The 26,016-nt window shown below is 40.7% G+C and overlaps 8 protein-coding genes across 8 annotated transcripts; 4 read left to right on the forward strand and 4 right to left on the reverse strand. All coding sequences in view use genetic code 12, as the record gives it.

Annotated features, from left to right (window-relative positions):
* Positions 1-426: 426 nt before the first annotated feature.
* On the forward strand, positions 427-1,434 carry RJT20DRAFT_20 (uncharacterized protein; the record flags this gene model as incomplete). Its single annotated transcript, XM_064919261.1, has 1 exon — positions 427-1,434. The coding sequence occupies one exon, from the start codon at positions 427-429 to the stop codon at positions 1,432-1,434; it is 1,008 nt and encodes a 335-aa protein (XP_064772236.1).
* A 4,162-nt stretch (positions 1,435-5,596) lies between these two features.
* Positions 5,597-7,231, forward strand: RJT20DRAFT_99575 (mRNA-binding ubiquitin-specific protease; the record flags this gene model as incomplete). The annotated part of the gene is made up of 3 exons (XM_064921771.1): positions 5,597-5,701; positions 5,777-7,034; positions 7,092-7,231. Coding segments are annotated over 3 exons (1,503 nt in total), but the record flags the coding sequence as incomplete, so codon positions are not given.
* Positions 7,232-9,113: 1,882 nt separating this feature from the next.
* PGA48 (Pga48p) lies at positions 9,114-9,862 on the reverse strand. The gene has a single exon (XM_064917678.1). It carries the CDS (start codon positions 9,793-9,795, stop codon positions 9,454-9,456), a length of 342 nt encoding a protein of 113 aa, XP_064772238.1. The 5' UTR covers positions 9,796-9,862; the 3' UTR covers positions 9,114-9,453.
* A 1,820-nt stretch (positions 9,863-11,682) lies between these two features.
* On the reverse strand, positions 11,683-13,173 carry ARD (Ardp). Its single transcript, XM_064917679.1, has one exon. The coding sequence runs from the start codon at positions 12,761-12,763 to the stop codon at positions 11,927-11,929; it is 837 nt and encodes a 278-aa protein (XP_064772239.1). The 5' UTR covers positions 12,764-13,173; the 3' UTR covers positions 11,683-11,926.
* Positions 13,174-13,907: 734 nt separating this feature from the next.
* Positions 13,908-16,473, reverse strand: RJT20DRAFT_56650 (MFS transporter). Its single transcript, XM_064920724.1, has one exon. It carries the CDS (start codon positions 16,257-16,259, stop codon positions 14,184-14,186), a length of 2,076 nt encoding a protein of 691 aa, XP_064772240.1. The 5' UTR covers positions 16,260-16,473; the 3' UTR covers positions 13,908-14,183.
* Positions 16,474-17,327: 854 nt separating this feature from the next.
* On the reverse strand, positions 17,328-19,127 carry RJT20DRAFT_99758 (MFS transporter; the record flags this gene model as incomplete). Its single annotated transcript, XM_064921777.1, has 1 exon — positions 17,328-19,127. One exon carries the CDS (start codon positions 19,125-19,127, stop codon positions 17,328-17,330), a length of 1,800 nt encoding a protein of 599 aa, XP_064772241.1.
* Positions 19,128-20,616: 1,489 nt separating this feature from the next.
* Positions 20,617-21,081, forward strand: HPA2 (D-amino-acid N-acetyltransferase; the record flags this gene model as incomplete). The annotated part of the gene is made up of 1 exon (XM_064918860.1): positions 20,617-21,081. The coding sequence occupies one exon, from the start codon at positions 20,617-20,619 to the stop codon at positions 21,079-21,081; it is 465 nt and encodes a 154-aa protein (XP_064772242.1).
* A 1,340-nt stretch (positions 21,082-22,421) lies between these two features.
* Positions 22,422-25,331, forward strand: VID27 (Vid27p). Its single transcript, XM_064920725.1, has one exon. The coding sequence runs from the start codon at positions 22,696-22,698 to the stop codon at positions 25,192-25,194; it is 2,499 nt and encodes an 832-aa protein (XP_064772243.1). The 5' UTR covers positions 22,422-22,695; the 3' UTR covers positions 25,195-25,331.
* The last annotated feature ends 685 nt before the right edge of the window (positions 25,332-26,016 follow it).

The raw sequence follows: 26,016 nt of genomic DNA on the forward strand, positions 1-26,016 counted from the left end.
TGTGTAGTACAATGAGAGAAGAAGCTTACACAATTAAAGACATGGAAGCATTTATGGAAAGAGTCAACCAGAAGAACTGTGATAAAAATGTTATTCTCTACGATGTTTTCAATGGTTGCCACCAAATCTATGATATGTACGATATAAGGCAGAACTAACATAAACCGAAACAACCACGAAATGACAATTATAAAGCGACAAAATACCGAAAACGGCTAATAGAATAAACACACAGTTGGAAAACCCCCAGTTACTCTTAAATGAGACATACGACACGGGTGACGAATATGGAAAGTGTCGTGATAAAACCAAAGAAATGTAAATGGCCCAACCTCTCCACTTCTTTAATATAAGTATTGCTATCCGAAGAAACTAAGGATAAGTACAGATCACTGAAGACTAACACATAGCTAATGGATGCAAAATATGGATTCACCAAACCCTGGGTATGACATGGATCCAATGGGTCACGAGCAGCTCTTAGCAAGAAATTCCGGTCTTTTGCAGCTACTTCCATCTCTTGCTGAAGGGTTGTTTCTAACTGAGACCCCCTACAACGCGTTGTTGAAGCACTTAGAACAAGAGAGCCTGAACGCCTTCAACTTGGAGGTTCAGGAATTGAGGAAAAAGGTGGTTGCACTCACCGATGGAGGAACGAATGTCGCTGAATCAAAAGAAGGTTTAATCCAAATCGATGAAGATAAGAACATTGTGTTGGGACTTACTTTTGGCACTACATTTCTCGAGGCAATGGCAATTATAGCAGAAGAGCACGAATGTATACAAGTTGATGTGAGAGGAAAGCCTGAAGTTAAAGACAAACAGGAGCTTGAAGGGCTCATCCAAGAGTACTTGAAGACATTGAAGGTACCTAGAGAACTCCAAAAATGCTTTCTCAAGTTTACGGTGAACCAACGGATTGCTTCAAACGGCCAGAAGAGAAGAAGAACACAAATGAAGGAGATGGATAACACTGAGAAGCTCGTTTTCACTAAGGAGTTGAATGACTTGGAAATACGACAGATGCTTTACAAAGTTGGATTAAGCTATAACAACGAAGGATCCTTAATAAGAGCGGGTGATATAGCGCTAGACACCGATGATTCCTACAAAAAATTTACTGAACCAAGAATCCAACAACTTCGAGAGAAGCTTGTGCCAAATGCTACAACCACCGAACATCATATGGTAGATCTTAGGAATTGGTACTGTGATTGCAATGAATACCAGGAATGCTACGGTCATGATGAAGGACGAATACTCGATGTCGAACTGTTGCTAGCGTCCTACAGTGGACCAAATCCCGTTATGAATTTGTTTACGGAATGTCCCAGTCGGATATTGGACCCTGTTCCTATATGTTGCCATTTGTTGACCATTGTGATCATCGCTTGCAATGGCGGGGTTCTTGGGAAGAGATGGCGCTTGGTGTGAGATGATTTGAAATGATCGATGATGTTTATGAAGAATTGGTTTGTACGGTATGAAGCGATTAGCAAATTGTAATATTGAATAGAAGAAGAATTAATAATTTAGGACCTTTTTACATCAGCTAGCGTGTCATTGAGATGAAAATGTATGATTAGATCGAGAAGAAGGAGAAATCTACATGTGCTTTGTTAAACCATCTGAATTGGCATATGTAAGATCTCAATGGGTAATTTGAATCTAAATATTCATCTAAATATTCTAATTCAAGATTGCTTCGTGACATATGAATTATTGTATCTTGGGAGATTCCTACACTTGTATCGTAGTTGAGAGCTATTGGAGACCGAATAATATGCTCAGAACGATGACCTTATTCCAATCAATTGAGCTATGCTTGCTTCATTCTTGTTCAACACAGAAGCGTAATGAATTTTGCAGCAGCAAATTAGTGAGCCCCGCTAATTTAATTTAGCGAGAGCTCACTAGCAAGGAACCTAATTTATAGTGGAGACGTCTGGGGCCAACAAAAAAGTTCTCGCTAAACAATTTTTCACTAGTGAAATGTCCACGTTCAAAACGGAGAGAAATAAAGACAAGAGACACTAACCATGGATGAGTATCTGACCAGTGCTCTAATTTTCCATTATTCTTGCGTACCTTAAACCAAAAGAGGCTTTAGAGGTGTACTACCACTCATTTCGCCAATGGTTTCTGCAAGGATTTGGCTCTCGCTAGATTATGAATATTTTAGCATCTGAGAGTCAGAATTGCCTCACTACACATTTCTTGTATTTTTTTTCTCGCTAATTAAAAGAAGAGCACGCTTACTGCATTTTCCGTCACCAGATGAGTCAAAGGGGATATTCTCACGTTGACTGACCCTTAGGACCCCTGCGGACCCCTTGGGATCCATGGTTATTACTGATAAAGTTGTGTATGAATTTTTGAAATGTTCGATAGATCACTCCACCAAATCTTCCAAGAATGCTCCGTTCATGGTATTTTCTCTTCGTTCTTCCTCCTTCTGTTTAAAGCTAATTCTCCTTAAATGACATTTCCGCAAAATTAGCCCAATTTTTCGTTAAATGGAGAAATGTGGTTTTGATATGGAAATTCAGCCTGTAATTTTGGTGATAAAAAGAATATGATCTGTAGAATTGACTCATTTCCCCTATAATTTAAACATACTCAACAAAGGGTACTTGTTATTAATTATTCTGGTAGTATACCGGGTTGTCTTTTAAGCTTTCTGAACTCTTACTAGCGTAGGACATAGTGGCCGTCCCTGTACTCACACTTTACGCTAACTGTAGAAAAAAAATGAACGAAATCAAGTAAGTTAGGTAATATTGAATGGTATTTTCCCATCACATAATGGAGGAAACTCATTCCGTTCACACAACAGCGCAGTAATTATGATTTACTGGTGTAACTATACTTCCACTCAGATATGAGTGATAATAATGAGTATAGAACGACGGCTGCGAAAGAAGTAAATTGGGATACTGAACGGGTATTATAAGAGAACATACGCACTGTGAGTTTTAATGGTGAATCTACAGCGATGGGTGAGAGAGTTTAATGAGAAGGCATATACAAGGAGCATGTAGTAGAGAATCAATAGTATTAGTATCAGTAGTGGTAGTGGTAGTGGTAGCAGTAGTAGTAATAATGGTAGAATTAGTAGAAATATTATATAGTAGAGTAGTAGTGGTATTAATAGCACCTACGGTGAGGAATAAATTGATGCGAAAAGTGTGTAAACAATGACAATCCCACACCACACCAATCTAAAAAGCCAAGGGTGAGAGATTAAGGAGAACGCTCACACCCGCTCTAAAACACCGCATTGTGGGAGGTTCAAGACACTCCATCCGTCCCTTCTTCCATGTACTCAACGTACAGCGAGAGAATAATGAGAACACACACAGAGGTACACACAGAGATACACACAGATGAACACGCACAGAGATACACACACGCACCACCACCAACACTAGCAACACCCACCAGTAAACTCAACTATAAACTCGACCGTAGAACAGTACGAACAGTACCAACTCTGCCAACCCAGCAAACGGTGGTGCCAACAACCATGCGAAAGTATGTGAATAGAAGACTCACTAAAAGACTCACACCTCACTAAAAACAAAACCACCCTCTTCCTCTCCCTCACTAAATTCACCCACCCACCCACTCACCCACCACCTCCTCTCCCTCACCCTCCCCTGTACAAACGGTCGTGCCCGCCCAGGAAAATTGTCAATGTCTTTTTTTTCCAAACCCTTCCAAATCCAAGCAGCCACTGAAAGTGTGACAATTATTCACTTTTCAGTGTTAGCCGTCGTTTCGTGATAGCTATTACTCCATTCCGTTGCCAATCCAAAACAGGTGAAATCCTTTTACTAACCATCACCATCTGGTCCCCCCCCTTTCGTCGTACCACCGGCTCCCATCATCTCGAATCCTCATCCGCATCCTCATAGCCGTCGTCGACGTCCGTGTCCACCAGTCATCGTGCCAAAAAGTCAGTCGCAATCTGTCATCGATTCCATTCGTCCTCATTCAATCCCAGCATTCGTCCATCCCATAGCATTAGCATTTGAACACCGGGAAAAGTCGCCAAAACCCACCCGAATCCATAGGTATTACTCCCCCAGAAACTATATCCCAAGTAGCTGGAAATCCGCTATTCTACATTGATCTAATAGCTCCATCAATCTCATAGCCGCCCTTAGCATCCAGTAGCATAGTTGTCGCCCGCGATCCACCAAGAATCAACGCTGGACTCGATTTTTCATCAAACTTTGACGTTGCCATAGTTCTACCACACTAGCAATCTCGCAAAACTCTACCCATGCCAACATAGTCCATGTCAGCTTCATCATCCACATCTAATACCGGCCCCAACCGCTTCCGCGGTGACGCCGCCTCGTTCAGTCCTTCCCTGACTCCGGCTTACCAGCCCTTCAACAATAACCACCACCACCAGGGCCCTCCACAGCATCAACAACAGCAGCACCATCACAATCAGCACCAGCAGCAACAATATATCCAACAACAGCAACAACAGCAGCAGCAACAACAGTTATACATGCAATACGCAAACCCGGGATACCCCATGATGCAAATGGGTTATCCTCCATTCTACATGCCAGTATATCCTCAGGATGTATACTACCAGAACCAGCCATTTGTAGTTCCTCAGCAAACACCGTTCGCACCACCGGTGGTGGGGTACCGTAAGAATGGTAAGAGGTACAACGGCGGAAGCAATGGTGGTAACGGTAATAACACTAATTACAACAACAATGGTAATAGCTACTCCAACGGAAGTTACAACAACACTAATTCACCTAATAATTTCAATAGTAATTACAACTATGCCTCGTCATCCACCACGCCGAACGCTTTCTCACCGTTGGTTCCTAACACCAGCAGCCTTGCTCTGGAGTCGGCATCACCTGTCCAACTTTCCAAAGATGCTTCTGGGGCACAAAGCTTGGATCCAATCAATACGAGTGAGAAAGATGTCAACGACAGTTTTGACAGTGTAAATAACTCCGGCACCGTTGAAGACGTCAAGAATACAAGTATCAATACTGATGTCAACGAAAACCCCATTACTAATAATAACACAGCATCAGACACTTCCAAAACTGGCGATGGTGCTAACTCCAAAAGTAATGTTACAAAGCATAACACACCAACTACTAAGACTACTACAAAACCAACGAGCACTAATAGCACTGGAACTGCTGCTCCTCCTTCAAAATCCACTAGTAATACACCGACCACCTCGGCAGCAGCTCCAATTGCATACCCTTTGCTCATCAATGCATCACTCGAGGATTTTTCATCCAAGCGTGCGTCCACTCTCGCTACTAGAAGATCACTTGCAGACGCCAAATATAATAGACTCGCTACCCAGCAACCACTGGACAGCCGCTTGGTCGTAAGAACCAATGCAACCAAGATTATAGACTACAACACCAACACAACCTTCATCCGTAACGACCTCCATAATGACGCCACTAATACCTTATCTGCCACTACTACTGCCACATCTAATGAAGCTAATGAACAAGCGCTTGAAGAAGACAAGAAACAAGCTGATACCCAAATCGACAAGGATATAAACAATACCGTTGAAAACGTAGAGATTCCGGTGACCCCTCCTGTCACATCAGTGAGCAACTGGGCATCCATTCTTCATTCAACGGCTACTGCCTCAGCTAAAAAAGTGAAGCATAGTAGGTCTAAGTCGTCGGTAAACTCTATTACCCCAGCTACGACTACAGCTTCTACGGCCAATATGACACCTTCTCCATCGCAAGGCGCAGAGTCTACCACAACGGCGTCAGCTCCTTCATCTGCCGTGAAGTTCAACATGACAAACGAATCAGCTCAAGAGATGGGTATCCTTATACTAAGAATTATGTATGACCCTAACTACTCTGTTTTTGGGGAGCACAATGACCTTCCAATATTCAAAATAGCGCCAAGAGGATTGACTAATACAGGTAACATTTGTTACATGAACTCAATCTTGCAAATATTATTGTACTGTGCTCCTTTCAACCGTTTGCTTAAGTTAATCGAAACGAAGTCAATCGGTTCTCTCGGGAAGACTTCCCCAACCCCCTTGTTGGATGCTTCCATTAAGTTCTTTAACGAATTTGTTGAAAAGCCAAGCAATGGGCAGCCTAGCGAAGTGGATGACATTTTGAAAGATAAGGCTATTTCTCCTGAAAACTTCTACATGAACTTAATATCACACGAAAAATTCCAGCATTTGAAGTGGGGTCAACAAGAAGATGCAGAAGAATTCTTGGGATATTACTTGGACGGCCTTCATGAAGAGTTTTTGGGTGAGATTCGCAGATTGAATACCCCTAGTGTTGACTCTTTGATTCAGTCATTTTCCAGTGAGTATGATACTGACACGGAAAAGGTGAATTTATTCAAGTTTAACATCAAGAATACCGTAAAAATAATCAAGAATGACAACAAAAATTCTTCCGATAGCACCAAGGAGTCAGAAAGTAACAATAATAATGACAGTAATAACGAGTGGAAAGAAGTTGGTTCTAATAGTAAGAAAATCACCGAAAAGAGAACGGTCGAGATAGAGCCTTCTCCAATTAATATGATTTTTGGTGGACAATTCAAGTCAGTACTCACTATTCCAAAGGCTAACAATCCTAATCAGTTCCAGAAGTCTATTACTTTGGATCCATTCCAGAACCTCCAATTGGACATCTCTGAAGCTGATTCAATTGAAGACGCATTCCTTAACTTGAACAAGTTGGAGAAGATTAGTTTCAAATCCAACAACAACAAGGAAGTTCAAATTAAAAAGCAAACATTTATTGACAAGTTGCCCGGAGTTTTGATCATCCACTTAAAGAGATTTTCTTTCTTGAAGGATAAGGACGTAGGTATTGAGAAATTGCGCAAAAAGGTTGATTATACTCACGATTTGCGTGTACCAGAGGAAGTTTTATCAAACAAATTAAGCGTCGCCCAAGATGAGATTACTTTCAAGTTGATCGGTGTTGTATACCATCATGGAAGCAGTGCCGAGGGTGGTCATTATACCAGTGATGTATTGAGAACAACTTCTTTAAACGAGAATCCAAGTGACAGCGAAATAGAAGGTGAAAACCCGTTAACCCAAGAATGGATCAGAATTGATGACACAACTCTCAAAGTGATCACCAAAGATGAAGTTTTGAATGGAGGAACAGAAGAAAATATCAAAAATGCCTACATTTTGTTGTACGAGAGATACAAGTAGGAATGCTGTCAAGAGCTTCGTCTGGAAACAGGTTCATTTCAATTCTTCGACTCATTCTTAATGAACTATTCTGAAGCGTGGGAATGTGTACAGATGATGCACCTACGGTCGGAAGTGCTCATATCTATAACTTTTAATCGTGCATGAAGCAGCAGCCAGGGGCTTAATTTAGGGAGTTAAAATATCAATCAAGATAGTCATAATGTAATGCTTCACATTTTAGAGTATGAATAAACATTCGCCCACCATAACGTTGTTATTGTTCTTGCTAATTGTAATCAACTTGGAATGGATCTTACGATCAAACTCATACACACAACACATGGGAGTTTCAAAACCCCTTACCTTTGCTTGTCTTCCATGCGAGATTCCCGAGATCTTAGGTATATGATGCTCATGCAACGGGCTTAAGACCACAAGTTTTGTAAATACCAGCCTTTTTCCGTTGTTATGTCATTGCTTGTATTACGAGTTAGACTATTAAATATTTATTACAAAAACATGCCATAATAATTATTACCCGTAACTGCCTGCCCAAACAGCAATATTTTATCTCCTGGACAGATCCTTATTCTTCTGAGAAGCCAAGAATGAGGTTATGCTTTTTTACTTCCAGATTCTTCTCAGTTACCGCTAACCGAGCAATTATAGTCTCGTTAACCACGAAAACATCCGCTTGTATTAGTTCAATTAGGACCCATTACTACTCGAACTGATGAAAATGCCTTCATGAATAGCTCGTATGTACTGATATATTATTGACCCTAGTAGTTGGGGGACACACTCTATTTTTAGCACATAAAGCCCCCCACCATACCCATTAAATTGCGCTGAATACAAGCCCACATCGGAACATCAAAAAACATTTTCTCATGCGGTGGTGGGTACAGTGCCTGCATTGATTGCTTTCTGTCCCAAAAGGAGATAATGTCGTGTGAAACTTAAGTATCACAACCTTTGTAATCAGAACACTACCACGGGGCGGTCCCTCTTTGACCCGCATTATTTTCAAGTAAAAATTTTCTTGCTCTTTCCTTACGATTGACGTTGGGCTCGAAAGTTACCACATCCGGTCCACTTCCAGCTGAAAACGGGAATTTTCATGGTTGGAGCACGACCCTAACGTGCCATTACCTCGTAACTGCCGACGACACAATGACAACTCAGCGAACAGGCTATTTCGATGAGCATAATCATCAGGGGTCAGAAAAAACCATTGATTTTTTTCGTCAGAGGCGAGATTGGTCATAGCCGGATGTTACATGTTCTTGGATCTCGTTGTATTGACGATTGTGATGAGTTGCTAACAAGAAAACCTGTATGACTAGGTTGTTACTGATAAGAAAAAAAATTCGTATACGTGACTAAGAGAATTTCGGCTATGGCCATCGAGATGACTTGAATTTAGGAACTTCCCAGCTTATCTAATCTGTGATTGGCACTCAAAATTTTTGGTGAGATCCCGCTGCCCTCTAAAATTGGACTACCAAATATTTAGTCAAAGTGGAAGACCCTGAACGAGGTTCACGAGTATGAACTACAGTACACTGTAGGAAAGAGAATTGCAACATATCGTTGCAACTCCGTAGTATCTCATGTATCTAGTGCCACTTGCATTGTAGTTTGTGCATCTGTAAGCGTAATCAAAGTTGGAAGTCCGATAACAAGCCTTGGGTTGTCAATTGATACTTGCCAAATCATTTCAACGGCATGAGTTTACAATTCAGTAGGGGCTTAAAAATGATGGCGATGTATTGATTACCACCAGTAGTCACCTCGATATTACTGAGGGTCCGAAGATCGAGGAAGTTAGCATTTGCCCATAAGAGAAGGACCCTACGGTAAGAGATTATCTCAATACATCTAGAATGAGCTACATCAGATTTATCAAAAAGAAACTTCAAATTATTATCCTATAGAGCAGGAGACAGATTACTTCCATCCTAAATACCGTGCAAATATATAAGAAACTAGAAAGACAATCGTCTTCAACCACATACCTAGTGAAGGGAACAATAAATGAACATCTCTATACAAAATTATTAAGGTATGGTTTTCGAAACAAATTCACGGACTGAAATAGTAAGTTATTCAGAATAATACAATATAAAACCTCCGTACAAATTCAATAGCAAACATGAAGCCAACTATATGTATTTAGATTATTCTAAACTAGTTGATATGTAAATTTTGTATATAATTAAGATATCAAACTAGCAAGTTTAGAACAAAGCAGCAGCGACGGCAGCGACACCAGCAATGGCACCGACAGCGACCTTGTTACCAGCACCCTCGTGAGTGGTGACTTCTGGAGCAACGGTCTCCTTAGCAGAGCTGGTCTCAGCAGCGGAGGTGACGTAGGTGGTTGGGATGGTGCATGGACCAGTGATGGTCAAGGTGGTGGCCTCAGTGACGGTGATGGTCTTGTTGTTGACAACAACAGAGGTTGGCAATGGGCAGTAGGTGGTGAAGTCAGTGACGACAACCTCGGTGGTGACGGTGATGTTACCGGCGGAAACGGCAGCGACGAAAGCAGCTGGGACTAAGACCTTGGAGAATTGCATTATAAATGTGTGTAGAAGCGAGTGACTTGTGAGTAATACTAAGGAAGTAAGATAAGAAGAAAAGAAAAGAACTATAATTCAATTTTTCGAAGGACGAGAATTCCCTACATATTTATATGCTTTCGTCCATTAACACACAATAAAGAGAAAGATTTTCTGTGTTTGTTATTTTTGGATTAGCCCCTAATGTAGATGGATATCAGTAGCGGGACTGGAATTACACCGACCAATAATGCAAAAAATGCAATATTTTTTTTTGCGGTAGATGAAAAAAAAACGACGACATAAAAAATACTGTGTTTTTCTTTCGCAGTCACTATTTACGTATAGTAGGAGGATAAACTTCTTTGTTTTTTCTGTCGAAGAAGACCGGATTTTATAAGTCGTGCGCGGATCCATTGGTCTCAACCCAAAGCAGACATGACCCAGCTAGTTTTGGAAGTTCTCCTTCCAAATGCGGATAGCATTTACGCCCTACGCAGGGAAAACTAAAAATAACTTTTACCCGCACGTTAACACACCGGACAGGAAAAGTGTGTGTGTTGCTGCCTTTTTTACGCCATTGTAGTGTGTGGACAAAAACTAACCCTTTAGTCAGCCGTCAAATGGTGGCTCTACGGCTCGTAATATTAAGGCTAATACTACCTATGTTTGTCGACACACTACAACCAAGACTCGCTACCTCGAGAAAAACGAAATATAGATCTGCGAGAAGATCGCTGCGTCTAGCGAGGAAATCTCGAAATACTCCTGGCACTACTGGTATCTCCAACATACCCATTCAAATACACCATATTTCTGAAGTGGTATCTGTTGCACCCTGTTGTTTCAACTATATCTCGGGTTTCGAAGGCTTGCATACATAATAACTGAAGTAGTAATAAATCGTAGGCTGAAATATACGCACTTTATCCGCAGCTCTCAGTACTAAGAAACAAGGCGAGTTAAGACCTCCAGCGACATTTACACATTTCAAGTCTTCAACACACAATAGTAGCGCATTCAATAGGAGTGCAAGCTTCACTTGCTCTACGGCGTGGGTGTCGAGAAGTTTCAATGGGTGGCCAGGAAGTCACCGTGGTCATTGCTGGATATCCCAAACAAGTAAATTAATCACATCGACTTAAACATTCTGCCCCCCATGAATTGATGAAAATACACATTTGGTCACCATTATGGGCTTTATTGTTATTATCGATTCTTATGGAAGCGAGTCTCAGCACAATTATTATTCTACATAGGAAATGGTTCCTCTCCTTACCAAATTAAACTATTGTATTCAATATTTTCTTTTTTATGAATCCTTGATATCTGCTGGCTCTCGTTTGTGCGTGTTATCTGGTGGCCTGAAACTCCAAATTAGGAAACACCAAACATAGAGACGCAGAGTTCATTGCCAACATTACTACCGAGTGTTGAATTCGAGTGAGTTGCGTACATTTGAGACCGAATATGCAACAGCAGTTATGGTTTGTAAATGAAATTTTATATGGACATGCAATTGGCAACCGTTCCACGGGTAAGTTACCAACGGGATTCTTTGTTTAATAGTAGAAGATAATGGAAGATACTAGAAACTGCTTGTGACTATTTCGCGACATTTTGTTGCGTTAACACAACATCCACAATTTCCTAGAAGGGTAAAGAGATTGAAGTGAAGGTGTCCTACCAACAGCACTTTGCATACAGGCTACCACTACGGAGAAGCCCTAGGGGTGATTCAAGGAGGTTATCTCTGTGGAATGAGGGCAGCTGGTTTATTGCACGTTGACTTCCTAGGATGAGACCTAAGTGGAACATGCACTTCAATTATGTTTTATTGTTCCATTGCGATAATAAACGCAGATTTACAATAATATGCTACTGGGGCCAGTGTCTGGAGTTGCTAAAAAAAGTCAATTTATGTCTGTTATTTTGATTTCGCCTCGTTTAGTATGTATCTCTATATCAAAATTTGGAGCACCGTGGCTCTCAATGCGCTACTGTTATCATTTATTGCTTTCAGTTTTTATTAGTAGTAGCAGTAGCAGCATAAGCACTATGTTTTAGGTTGTTTTTGGGGGAACTGTCATTACGTAATATTTGGCTATCTGCGAGCTTATCATCTCCTCGCATAAAAGATACCATATAATTACCAGCATTCGTAACCTCCATCTACAACCAAGTTGTGACCTGTGGTGTAAGAGGAAGCTGAGTCGCTAGCCAAGTATAAGATCGAACCGACGAATTCCTTTGGGTCGGCCATTCTCTTCATAGGAATCTTAGATTCCCATGCTTCTTTCATCTCTGTATGGCCTGAAATGACGTTTCTGGTCAATGGAGTCAAAATATAGCCTGGAGACAAGGTGTTGACTCTGATATTGTACTTAGCCCATTCACAAGCCAAGGATCTGACCAAGTGAACAACACCTGCCTTAGACATGTTGTACATACATTGAGGTTGTGGATCATTAACAATGGTTGCAGACATGGAACCAATCAAAATAATGGATCCCTTCAAGTTGTTTGTGATCAATGGTCTAGCAAAAGCTTGTGAAACGTAGAATGAGCCCAATCCGTTGACTTTCATGATACTTTCGGCATTGAGAGCAGGATATTCTTCAGCTGGGAAGTTTTCACAGTAACCAGCTGTGTTGATCAATAAATCAGCGATTTTACCGTGGTGCTCGTTGATGGCAGCGAAGGTAACATCGACGGATTCAGCATCTCCAATGTTACAGGACCAAGCGGAAACTTGACCGATTGGTGATTCGTGCTTGCCCTTCAAGGTCTCTTCTCCCCAAGCCAACACCTCCTTGGCGGCGGCAGTGGTTCTGTCCAAGTTCATGTCTATAAGAGCGACATCAGCACCTTGGGCCAATAAAGCACGAGAGATGACGGATGCCAAACCACCAGATCCTCCTGTGAGGATGGCCAATCTTCCGTCCAATCTGAAGTTGGGTACAACGTTGTCGTATGAGTAGTCCATTGTATGTGATATGCTAGATTTGTTGTAATTTGTAGTTGAAATAGGTTCGATTAGTAGAATCGAAGCCTTTTTATCAATACTGGTTTGAAATAGTTAATTATTAAGCGCCTGTTAAAAAAAAGGTGCTAGCCAGCGGTATTTATGGGATTCAGAAAATCGGAATGGAAAGTCTAAAATCTGGATCGAATCACAAATAAGAAATGACCTGTGGGATAATTGGCTGTGAAACGGCAAGTGCGATGTACGATGGAGTAATATATAATTAGCCTACTGTTGCAGAAAAAGTTGACTTTGAATGGTTAACTGGTGTTGCTTGAATTATCAAGGGAGGTGCCCTGGGGAAACGACGCCTATTTATACTCTCCCCTGAACATAGCTAGAGGTTATAACTTAAGTACACGGCAACAATTTGTAATAATAATAATAATAATAATAATAATAATAATAATAAGTGTTATCATTCTTCTCTCGCAGTAGTGATCCCCGGATTAAACGCTAAATATTCACTCCACGGGCTAATCGCTAAGGCGGTCATCGTATCAAAAAGAAAGACTGCAAACAAACGAGAATTTTTTTCTGGCTACAACAAATAAAGTTGTGTCATCTCGAACGTTTGCCCGAGCCTTACACCGTTCTATACACACAAATAGGAAGTTTTAGACCGTAATCGTGGCATATCTCGATGACCATGGCCCCAATAGTGTCAACTTCCTGTCCACAGGGGTCGGAACCGTTATTGATGCAGTATTTTTCATTTTTCTGCGGTGACCACCGCGAAAAAGAAACGATGAATCGTGATCGGAACATCGCTCGGTCGGACAGTGTTGGAGTTGGCTGTGATTAGGTTGATGAAACTGGGTGCCAAACATGTAGTGTTACGTAAAGGCGGTAACGGCAATGGAACTGACGTCCAATGACAATAGCGCAAGTTTGAGATTTTGCTTCCTCTCTTCTTCTTCATCTTCCATTTTACAAATTGAACCAGTGCAGCATTCCGTCGTCTTTTCTTTTCAATCTACGCTGCGATAAGCTTGGGGCCAACAAAATTTGCCCGGCGATCGCCCTACACCATTGATGGCAAGTTTGTAATGGGAATATAGTATACTCTACAAATATATGTTCTTAGCAACCTAAGGCAGTGCTCTCCTCCCCCTCCTTCTCAACGTTTCGTAGCCCTGGGGTCAATCTTATCTTCCCACCAAGCAAGGTTTCAGTGGTTCAGGCGTGGATTTTTGAATACCCTTCTGTGCATACTCCACCTTTTCCACTAGTTGCACTAAGGCGAGACCGCGGTGATTGAGGATCCTGTAGTGTCTGTAAGGAGGTCCACTTCTATTTTGGAAACGAAGCCTTTTTGCAACTATGCCATATATTAATTCGTTTATCTCACACTCTCGGAGTTGGATGTGGCATCAACGCGTCAATACGTAGGCTTAGTATCCTCAATCTCATTTATCGCCTGTAGTCGAGCCAAATTTCTTGCATCTTTCTTGGCTTGCTTACTATCCATCCTCCGGTTTGACCAATTCCTCAACCGTTCTCCGTACATAATACAAAATACTGGGAATGGGATACCCAAAGCCAATGCAATGAAGGCGCACATTGTATTACCCCATCCGTAATCTAGTCTATCATACATCTTATCAGCAAACAACGGAAATGCAAAACCGAATACTGACCTGAATACTGCTGCTGCAGCTACTGAGCTTGCAGCAAAACGATTATTCATATCAATCAAGTAATTCTGAATAGTCTGGAAAACGGCAACAACGGAGAAAGAGAATAGAGCAGATCCAATCAGGGGCATTATCCAGTGTAAATGATTCTGAGCAGACCATCCATACCAAATTAAACCTACTGGAACACCTATCCCGGAGAAACAAAGGCAGGGTAATCTATACTCCGGTTTTGCCACACCTCCATTTTTTGCGGCCATTCTATAATATACCTTATCTATGGCAATAGTCCAAAATACAACTCCGATGGTGGATCCGACTCCGAGTGGAATATACATAAGACCGGAGATTCCCACTGAAAATCCGTATGAATTTGTGTATACGTCCGGGAATGTAACAATCATAAGGTACAAAAACCCATACACAAATGCCATGAAAGAGCCTAGGCCAATAACCATCGGGTGGGTACACAATAATACTAGTGGCCTTCTTATTGTACCAGAGAATTTTTCCCAAGCTGTTTCACCATCAGCTATTTCGAATATGGTATGAAGATGGTTATTGCCTGTTTCCTTCCTGAGTTTTTGAGCTTTTCGTTTCAAAAGCTTTGGCGAGTATGTCTCCTTAAAGAAAATTGTACCGAAAACGGCCACAGCACCATTAAAAATTGCCAAAACGTAGAAAACCCAATGCCAGGACTTGTTTTCAATAATGAATCCTGCTACAAGAGGAGAGATAACCGGTCCCAAAGAAGGACATAGCGAATAAGCAGCCATTGCAACTTGCCTCTCATCATTGCTGAACAAATCTGCTAATGTACCAGCTCCAACATTCAAAGCTGCACATCCTCCCAATCCTCCCAAAAATCTAAAGATGCATAGTTGAGCCGTGGTTGTCGCAAAAGCACAAGCTAAGTTGAAGACGAATATTATCCAGATGGATGCATTCAATACTGTTCTTCTTCCAAAATTGTCACTTTCTGAAAGAGGTGCAATCATCAAAGGTCCAATAGCAAAGGCCAATATCATAATGGAGACAGTGAAGGCTGCAATGAATGGGGTACGCATTCCTAAGTCTTCTCCGATTTGCTGCATAGCTGGAGATAACATTGAAGATGACATTGGCGAGACCAATGTATACAAGGAAACAATGAACAATTGAAACAACTTCTCACTCTGGCTCCAATTACGAGGGTATTTTGGATCGTCTTTTCCCTCCCAAGTAACCAATTCGGGATCAATAGAGTTAAACTCACCTCCAAAGTCTAGTACTGGAACTGAAATATCCGGTGTCTTCTCATAAAATCCAGTTTCTTGGTAGGCACTATTAGCTTCAGCGTCGTCCTTGTCCATTTCAGCATCAATTTGAGCATTTTGCACCCTATTCGAAAGGGTCGTTAGTATGGTAGATCTGCTTTTGGTCCTTTGCAATTGGATGTTGTTTTCGTTCATGTCACCGTAGATGTCACGAACAGAGTATCGACTTACCTGCCTGGAAAGTTCTTCGTCAAGACTACCTCTAGAATGAAGTGACAGTAGTCTTCTCCCGCCTTTCAAGGTTGGAGTGTTACTTCTCTTCCTTGAAATATCTGGTGATTTTCTCTTTATGCTTTCTAAATAGCCATTGTCTTCGTTTTCACTCTTATAGTCGTTAAGCGCAATTGGTTCCTTGTCAATTCCGCCAGTGCTAAGTTCAGAGCTGACATATGAGCTCAATGATTGCGACAGATTTAACAGGTTCGTTGGTCCCAGCTCGGACAATGGTGCGGGAGTCCGATCTTCATCTACGGAGCCACTTTCTCCCTTTACAAAATTCTCCATAATGATATATATTCAAGTTTCGAGGTCAAAACTGAAGACTGTTCGAATATTGAAAGGTCTATATGAATCACGATATGTACTCTATAAATGCTGTGGTCACAATACTCATTCCTTGGCGGAGTTGTAATGCTCAAAGCAACTTTTTGACTTTTGCTGTTGATTTATTTCTTACGCAAATTTTTCGATTGCTAGTAGAATCATTGGCTTTTATAGCATCCCCTACCTGTCTAAACGATCTCCTTAGCGCCCATAAATGGGGAAAAGGTCGGTCCCTCTAGTCATAGTTGTCCCATCAAAACGAAAAACCGCACATCAGCATTTCCGCATGCGTACCCCAATTAGTTCGGAATTCTTGATCTTTTACCTTAATTTGAATTTGCATTTGTAAGCTACATAATGTAGGGCTACTCCTATTGTTGTAGCGAAGAGTCAATGCTGGGTAATGTGTGTTGACAGATCCATCTCATGGTGCGTCGATAGTATCAGTCGTATGAGCAGGTAAGTCTCCCTGTGTGTGGCGTGGTTTGCTTTGGTCATTATCCGGGGCCCCGAAAGGCTCGCTCCGGAGAATAGACTAATCGGGTAGTTCCACCGTTGACGTCTTTTAAGATTTTCTACATGTCGTCTTCTGGAGCTGCCATTTTTCGCTACAAAATTCCGTCCTCCCCCTTCGGTTGCCATTATTAAATGTCACTCTATATTCCATTTATCGGCTATCTATTTGTCGTTACATTTTTTGCTCCATGGAATAACGCTTGGATAAAGTGCAGTAATTCTTACTAATTATCACATTAGCCAATAGCACCTGAAATTAGCATTTTATACTTTGCAACTAATTGTCAGAGAAGGATAACCATTCCGCTAATCGGCGACATGTAGTCTATAGTATATGAATCAAAGAAGTATCTTTCCGAGTTGATCCCCATTAAGATTCATTGATTAAAAAGCCATATCACTGCACGAGTCGTTCCTTTGCGTATACCACTGACACTGGCTGCAAAAATTTTGCATGTTGCCAAGTTCAAACCTTTTAGTACCTAAGGTTTTCACTATTCCATTAAAGATATACTAATCTAAATCCTGAAGCTTTTTCAAACGTTCTAAATTTTTCACATCTCTCGTCGCTTGCTCTTTGTTCATCCTTCTATTGGCCCATTTTCTAAGTTTTTCACCATATTTCAAACAAAAGATTGGGAACGGTAAACCCAAGGCTAAACCAATTAATGCACATAAGGTATTACCCCATCCATAGTCTAATTTGTCATACAACTGATGTGCAAACAAAGGAAAAGCAAACCCGAAGAATGACCTGAAAACTGCCGCTGCCGCAACCGAACTAGCTGCAAAACGGTTGTTCATGTCGATCAAGTAGTTCTGAATGGTTTGGAAAACTGCTATGAATGAGAACGAAAAAATAGCCATTCCTATCAGAGGCATTATCCAATGTAACTTTTTCTGAGCAGACCATCCATACCAGATTAAACCTACTGGAATCCCAATGCCTGAAAAGCAAAGACAAGGCAATCTATATTCGGGTTTAGCTATCCCTCCATTTCTCTCCGTCAATCTTAAATATACCTTGTCAATGACAATACTCCAGAACACAGTTCCAATGAGATAACCGATACCCAATGGTATATACATCAAACCAGATATCTCAATTGAAAAACCGTATGTTCCGCGGAATACTTGTGGAAAGGTAACAATCATAAGATACATAAAGCCGTACACGAATGCCATGAATGAGCCCAAGCCAATAACCATAGGATGAGTAAATAATAACTTCACAGGGCGACTAATCGTAACTACAAAGTTACCCCAAGCAGTTTCTCCATCAGCAATTTCAAATATGGTGTGTAGATGATTATTGCCCGTCTCCTTTCTAAGTCGATCAGCTTTCATTTTGAGGAGTTTAGGGGAGTAAGTCTCTCTGAAGAATATCGTTCCAAACAATCCTACTGCCCCGTTGAAAATCGCTAGCACATAAAAGACCCAATGCCATGATTTATGGGAAATTATGAAACTACTGATTATGGGTGAAAGGACAGGACCTAAAGTTGGGCAAATTGAATAAGCAGCCATTGCTAGCTGTCTCTCATTATCGCTGAATAGATCAGCGAGAGTTCCAGCGCCTACATTGAGAGAAGCGCATCCTCCTAACCCACCTAGAAAGCGGAATACACATAATTGGGTTGTATTTTTTGCAAAAGCACAAGCTAGATTGAATGCAAAGATGATCCATATAGAAAGGTTCAAGACTGGTCTTCTTCCAAAGCGATCACTCTCGGATATTGGAGCAATTAATAATGGACCAAGAGCCCAAGCCAATACCATAATCGATACACTGAAAGACTTTAAAAAGTCACTTGAAATGTTCAAATCTTCACCTATCTCATTCATTGCAGGTGATAACATTGACGACGACATTGGGGATATCAATGAGTAAAATGATACTATTGTTAATTGAAATAGCCTTTGAGAATTGCTCCAATTTCTGGGATAGTCAGGATCGTCCTCACCTTCCCAAGTTACCAACTCTGGATCAAGTGAGCTGAACTCTCCTCCAAAGTCCTTTGCAGGAACAGAGATGTCAGGAATGTTCTCATAGAAAGATTCTATACGAGGACTGTCTAATTCTGACTTAGTATCATCGCTGTCATCTGAGTTTTTATCTGCTTCAAGCCGAGCAATATGAACCCGATTGGAGAGAGCAGTCAAAATTGTGGTTCTTGTCGCTGTCCTTCTGATATATATGTCATTTTCGTCCATGTCACCATAGATCTCCTTTACTGTATAAGCTGTAGATTGTCTAGTCAAACCGTGACCCAATGATTGCCTCCCGCTCTCCAATGAGGAGGCGATGGACATCGAACGCTTAACAGATTGTAAAGCATTTGCAAATGAAGTTGCACTTGAATAAGATCTTGTCTTCCATTGCTTATTGGGGGCTAAACTGGATCTTCTACGTAACACATTTGAACCTTTAGCGGCCTCGTCTTCTTCTTCGCTTTCAATAGCTTCGGATCCATCATCGTCATCATCGCTGTGAATGGGAATCGGGGCATCATCGACTTTATCAATGCTGGATACGGAACTCTGGAGAGAATAACTCAGATAACGCAGTACAGCTTGCTGCAAACTTGATTCCTTGTTTTCTATTACTTCAGCATCCTGTTCCAATTTATTGGTCTCTGTCGATCCACTTGTATCACTGGAAGAAGAGCCCTTTTTATATTCAGAATTGACCAGCAGCATAATAACAGTGATGGAAACCACACCTAGTACGCATACGGAACACTGTCCTCTTTATAGATGAAACAGTAGTACACGGCTACGATTTCCAAGAAGAAAACATGCATATTATACTTTCATGGGATTAGAATGACAAATCCACAAAGGGACCATCGTGTCCCCATGAACGGCACCGAATCTGTTCGTTATCTAGTTCATGCACGGATTTAAAGTTCTTATCTATATGCATAGAAGCACGCATTTAGTGATGAGATGGAACATGGGGTCTTTTGAGGTAGAGGTATTGGTAGAGATTGAATCTATGTAATTATATTCTTGGTACGTACCATTGGTGTACCTAAATGCCATTAATTAGTCTTAATACTATAATAGTGAACTCATCAACTGTTAAACACCTTATCTGTTCTGACGCAATCTCATTTGATGCCTTTTTCTACATGGAGATGAGGAAGCGAGTTCGACACATCAAATGACGTTTCAGCAGCATTGGCATTTTTCTTATTCTAGTAGTCACTAATCCTAATGATCTTATAGAGCATTAAGTTACCTTAGCTTTCGTGAAGTGCATCATTCATCCTTGTACGACTGTGACTTCGAAGTTTCTTATCTTGTTGCTAGAATAATACACAGTTCAGATTTCCTGGTTCAAAGGAATAAAATTTACTGTTCTCGGATTAATTACTGCAAAATAAAACGACTACACTTTCACACCACCAACCTAATACTTTTCTTATTAATATCCCATTTCTACACCTTCTTCCTAGCGGAAATCCCTAACCATCCTCCTCCTGACGCTCCTTCCCATAAGATACACTCGTAGTTACCTCCAAAGCGTAAACCCAACCCCGAAGCGTCTCTTATCAGGCACAGAAGTACAGGTCTCGCTTACTTAATAATACAGTCCTGCCTCAATATCAATTAATCTCCACCCAACTAAATAGACTCATTTGATGGATATTGCCCCATACACTCCATTTTCGAGCGGGATGCCCGATTAAGAATGTTGGTCCGATCAATGATTCATATGTTTACGAGGATAAATAGAGGGGGATATCTCTCTCGCTGAAAGTCCCGAAAGATATCGTAATCAGAAAGAGAGTGAAAAATGTCGGTTACTCTTAGACCAATTGAGGCAAAGGATAAACCTGAGTGGTTAAACCTCTGGACTGGACCTGGTGGATACATCGAATTCTATAAGTCGTTGGAGAAGATTACTCCCGAAATTTCAGAAAATACGTTCTCCAGATTTCTTGATCCAAAGGAGCCAGTTTACTCTGTAGTCGCCATTGACGACTCTACAGGAAAGATCATTGGCTTTGCTAATTACTTACTCCACAGAAATACTTGGACAATCGAGGATGCCTTATACTTGAACGATTTGTTCGTAAGTAGCGATTCCAGATTGAAGGGAACAGGTAGAAAGCTTATTGAGTATATCTACTCCGAGGCCGACAAGTACAAGTGCAAGAAGTGTTATTGGTCAACTCAATTCGAAAACCATAGAGCTCAATTGTTGTATACTAAAGTTGGTGTCAAGAGTGGTTTCTTACTTTATCGTAGACCGGATTGAGAAAGGACTCAAATGGTAACCATGGTTTTGTACAAAATGAATTTATAGTGTCCAGACTCCATTCACGCCTCTAACTATCTATAATAGTTAAGTGGCATTCTCTCGTGTCTAATAGTCTACAAGTAATTTGACGTCCATTGGGACTTAAATAGATATAGATATTAATAATGGAAAGTTAGGAGTCTGAGACTCCCAATAATTCGAGGTCTAAGAATGTAAAGCGAAGTATTATCTCATGTGAAAACTTGTAGCAATCAGAAGGAGGGAATTACAGCAGGTGTAGGTTTAATTGGAGATTATTACTTACCTTGGTCACTCTCGCATTGTTTTCATGTTGCAGTTGTTGTAAGACTTGACAATACACGGGTCAGCTTAAAGTTATCTAAATAGCTACTGGGATGCGTCAGATGCCCTTAACAGCCTTGCCTTAGTATTGAAGTCGAGGAGCTGTTTCACTTTGATTCTTGATATCGTTTCAATGAAACATGTACTGCAACAAGTCTATCGTTCCACATAATGATACACTTCATGGAGACTTTCCACTTTTAATGGGAGACATTAATACAAATATTATTGACTTTCTCGACTTGTAGAGCATCAAACTGAATATTGTTTCTGAAGATGATGCAAAATTGTGATCATTCTAAGTTCTAATGGGGTATGCAAGTGTATTCGGTACCAAGTACTCTTCGGGTATGTCAATGGTTTAAGTTAAGGGAAGTAATATAGGCGAGTCAACATCTCATATCTATGCATATTTGCGATACTCGTCTTGCAATCCCTAATAGCACACTACTGCTTTTGTCTTAAGGCTTCGTCTCATTATTGAGTTTATTGGAGGAAATAAGTTTTGCAACATCATTCACTTAGGCCATTGGATTTTTCTTGATATTATTATTGCTATTTTTTTTTTTTTTTGATAAGTTGCTGTGAGTACTCTTCTTGGATTCTACCATCCAACTAGATATCTACCTTTGCCTCTAATCGTTGATACCAACATACCCTATCATCTTCCATGACTCCAAACCAAGCCCACTCTAGAGTCTCTATCCTGTATATCATCATAAATCAATCGTATACAAAGCAACTGCAAAAAAAGACACACACATGTTCCTGCATCTCATGAAGAGTATGTTCTTGTGAAGTTTCACATCTCCGTCTCCTGTAGCAAAGCTGTCTTCTGAGAATTGGCGAGACTGCAATCAACACAGGCAATAGTAATATTATGATTAACGAATATACTATATAAATTAACATTAAAAACCCTTACTAAATGTGAACTGTAGGTGACGTGGGTTCACTAAAATACAAACAGAAACACAATCAAGATTGCTCTGACCCTGTCACACTTTTCCACGTCTTTCTACCTTACCTTTCGACTGTCTACTCCAAAACAACAAAACACTATGTAATCATCCCATCATACCCTCCTGCACACCACCCATATCTAATCAGTCCCTTATTGCTACTTTGGGAACTAACTTGCATCGGCACGTGACATAAATTGCAACGTCACAATAACAAACATTTGAAAGGCGAAATCAAAATCGTCTATTTATGATTTAAGACCACTGGTTCTTTCTCAGTTGACACTGCAATTGATAGCGTCAGAAGATGAATTTCATCAGAAAGTTCATCGGTACATCGGCCACCGATGAGGTGGCCCTGATCCCGCTGGGAAAGCTCTTTCTTACCCGCTCACCACAGCTGCCAAAAGGGGAAATGGAGTGTTTGTACATTGATGCGTTTGCTTGTATTAGACAGACGACAAGACCATTTTTCTTCCAGCTTTGCATCACGAGAGTGTACCAAGAGGGGGAACTAGTTGCTCATGGAAGTAGCGGATTCGATGACTCCGATGAGGACGATGAAGATGATAATGATACACCACACTCGCTTAGCGATGCCACCACGGGATCCAAGGATGAGTGGACATTCCTGATTCTTGAAGACTTGAAGATCCATTCGTATACCAAGACAGATGGAACACGCGCAATTGCATGGAAAGACTTGAATGGTGACATTGGTGATAAATTCGAGTTCATTGTAGACGAAGATGTCAAGCTTAATGATGTGGATGCATTCATGTTGGCGTTGCACAAGTGTTTGTACGAGGTGAAGTACCACAGAAGCTCACTAGGTATCAAGGACTTGAGCGAATTGGATGAGTTTATATTCACCCCAAAACCTGAATTAATTTCCATTGGCGACCTCAAGTCCTCTAGTATACTCCAATATGACTCTGACGAAGAAGATGATGATGAAGATGAAGAAGATGTGGAGGATGACCCAGAAGATGATTCAGATGGAGATAATGATTTCAAGGATGCCTCAGCAGATTCATTGTCTAACTTCGATACTAAGATTGTAGAGCCTAAAGGAATAACGACATATTCAAACAAGGAATTTGAATTGCACTTTTACGACACCCTGGAAGGATGCTTCAAGCTTGTTGGGGCAGGCTCAGAGACAGAGTTAAAACTCATAAATCTAGGCGATTGGGAATATACTCTTTATGTCCACACCACGAAGGGCGCACCTGTTCGCTTCAACGCTACACTTAGTAAGAACATGAACCCAACATTCAACTATGAACATTTGTCATTCATTTTCAATTACTTCGCAATTGAAGGAACTGAACTTTTAGCGTATTCATGGCTTCTTAAATTTCCTACTTTCAATGATTTGCTGGCATTTCAGAATGCTTTTATGGGAGCTCTCTGGGAGACTTTGAATAAGCAGAAATGGATTAAAGCTTCTGAGGTTGAACAGGAATATGTCTTGGATGCATTTTCTAAGTTGGATGTCAATGATCCTGAATTGTTGTCTAAAGATGACAGAAGAGAACTTGAAGCCGAAGAGGAAGAAGAAGAAGAAGAAAAAGAAGAAGCATCACACCAGGCAATCGAAGAGGAACCACTCAAAGAAGAAAAGTCAACAAAGAAATTATTTGTAGACGAGGATGATGACGAGTATGGTGACAACGAAGAGGAAGCCAAGTTAAACACATTTAAGTCAGCCTCAGAGAAAAATAGCAATTTATCTGTGGGATCTACTAATAACAGATCTTATGTAGCTAGAGGTGATAAGCTTGGTGTGTTTAACTCTTATAATGATGGAATCGCATATCAGACTACTATTTCTAACTTGAAGGACTTGAAAGGAAAGAAGCTCAATCCTGAGAAGATGATGTTACACCAACAAGATCAGTTTATGGTTTTGTCTAGCAAAGAAGAAGACAAATCCTTATTCAAAATGGATTTGAATAGAGGGAAGATAGTTGAAGAATGGAAAGTTTCAGAAGATATTCCTGTTGTATCTTATGGACCCAACAGTAAGTTTGCTCAGTTGACTAATGAGCAGACTTTGACAGGTATTTCAAATAATGGTTTGTTCAAGATCGACCCAAGATTATCTGGCTACAAGATAGTCAATAACGATGCAGCCCTCAAGACTAACCCGGGATTCCAAAGTTTAACAACAACGGATGAGGGATACATAGCTGTTGGTTCCAAGAAAGGTGACATCAGATTATACGACCGAATCGGTATCAGGGCTAAGAGTGCCTTACCCTCCCTCGGAGAACCTATCATTGGATTGGATGTTTCAAAGGATGGAAGATGGCTATTGGCTACGTGTAAGACTTACCTTTTATTGATCGATACAAAGATTGGTGGTGATCAGAAGAATTCGGGAGCACTTGGTTTCACGAAGTACTTTGACAAAGATAAGAAGCCAAAACCAAGAAGATTGACTATAAATCCAGAACATGCTGCATACATATCTACGACTTCAGGAGATAAATCATTAAGCTTCACGCATGCTACTTTCAACGCTGGTGTCAATTCCAAGGAGACAACTATAGTGACTTCTACAGGCCCTTACATTATTTCGTGGTCCTTGAGAAAGGTTTTGTTGGGACAACCCAACCCCTACAGTGTCAGAAGATACCAGCAGGAAGTTGTGGCCGATAGTTTCAAGTTCGGATCTAGCTCCGATGTCATTATTGCTTTGCAGGATGACGTGTCGATGGTGAAGAAGCAGAGATTAGCGGAACCAAGCAAGGTATTGAGGAACAAGAGCAGGAATAGTGTTGTGAAGTCATACAAGTAGCCCTTGTTCAATTATATACATAATCTATATAGTATACCCTATTTAATAAATTATCGAGAGGAGAGTATACGATATACGATCATCCTCACTAAAGATATCACTGAAAGGTTGAACGTAATCTCTGCTAAGACCGTTGTAGCTACATTTTATATAATCGTTTTTGTTCATTTTAATATTACATAATTCATTAAGTGTCCTTAGCATTGCGTAGACTATCTCTTCGGATCAGCACTAAACACGCTCTACCTTGCCATTTTATTCTCATTTTTTTACCTTACCTTCGTAAACCAAACGACCGTTTCATCTCATCGGCCCATATTATACGAAACGCATTAAATTTGTGGAACCGAGTGGGAACATAGTTGTGGTAATCCAACATGATCTTCGGTTCCGTGCCAGGAATTGGTGTATACGGTATTTTGTTGATCCTAGCATGTATTCTACGGACCCAGTTGTTGAATGCTGGTGAGTCAAGCAACTTGTGAAAAAGGAGCTCTTCTAGCGATCTTGGAGGAGGACGCATTTGTTTTCAGAGCAGAGTAACGAGGAAGTTGAAGGATATGTTGACTATAAGTACTACGACTCAATACTAGTATATTCTTTACGCTCTCCCTATTTTGGCAGAAACAGAGACAAGTCGTTTGCTATATCACATAGTTAAGAATTCAAATAATGTATTGGTTATAGCGATATACAGGACATAAAATTAACAAGATCCATGCTGCTGTATATTGACAAATTTGAAACTCATCACGTGACGTCAGATGGAATTAATATTTTGTGTATGGGGAAATAGGGTACGTGTGAAGGTACAACGATGCA

This window comes from Scheffersomyces xylosifermentans (assembly GCF_036884685.1).
Source record: "Scheffersomyces xylosifermentans strain CBS 12540 chromosome Unknown RJT20scaffold_7, whole genome shotgun sequence".
NCBI classification, from domain to species: Eukaryota; Fungi; Ascomycota; class Pichiomycetes; order Serinales; family Debaryomycetaceae; genus Scheffersomyces; species Scheffersomyces xylosifermentans.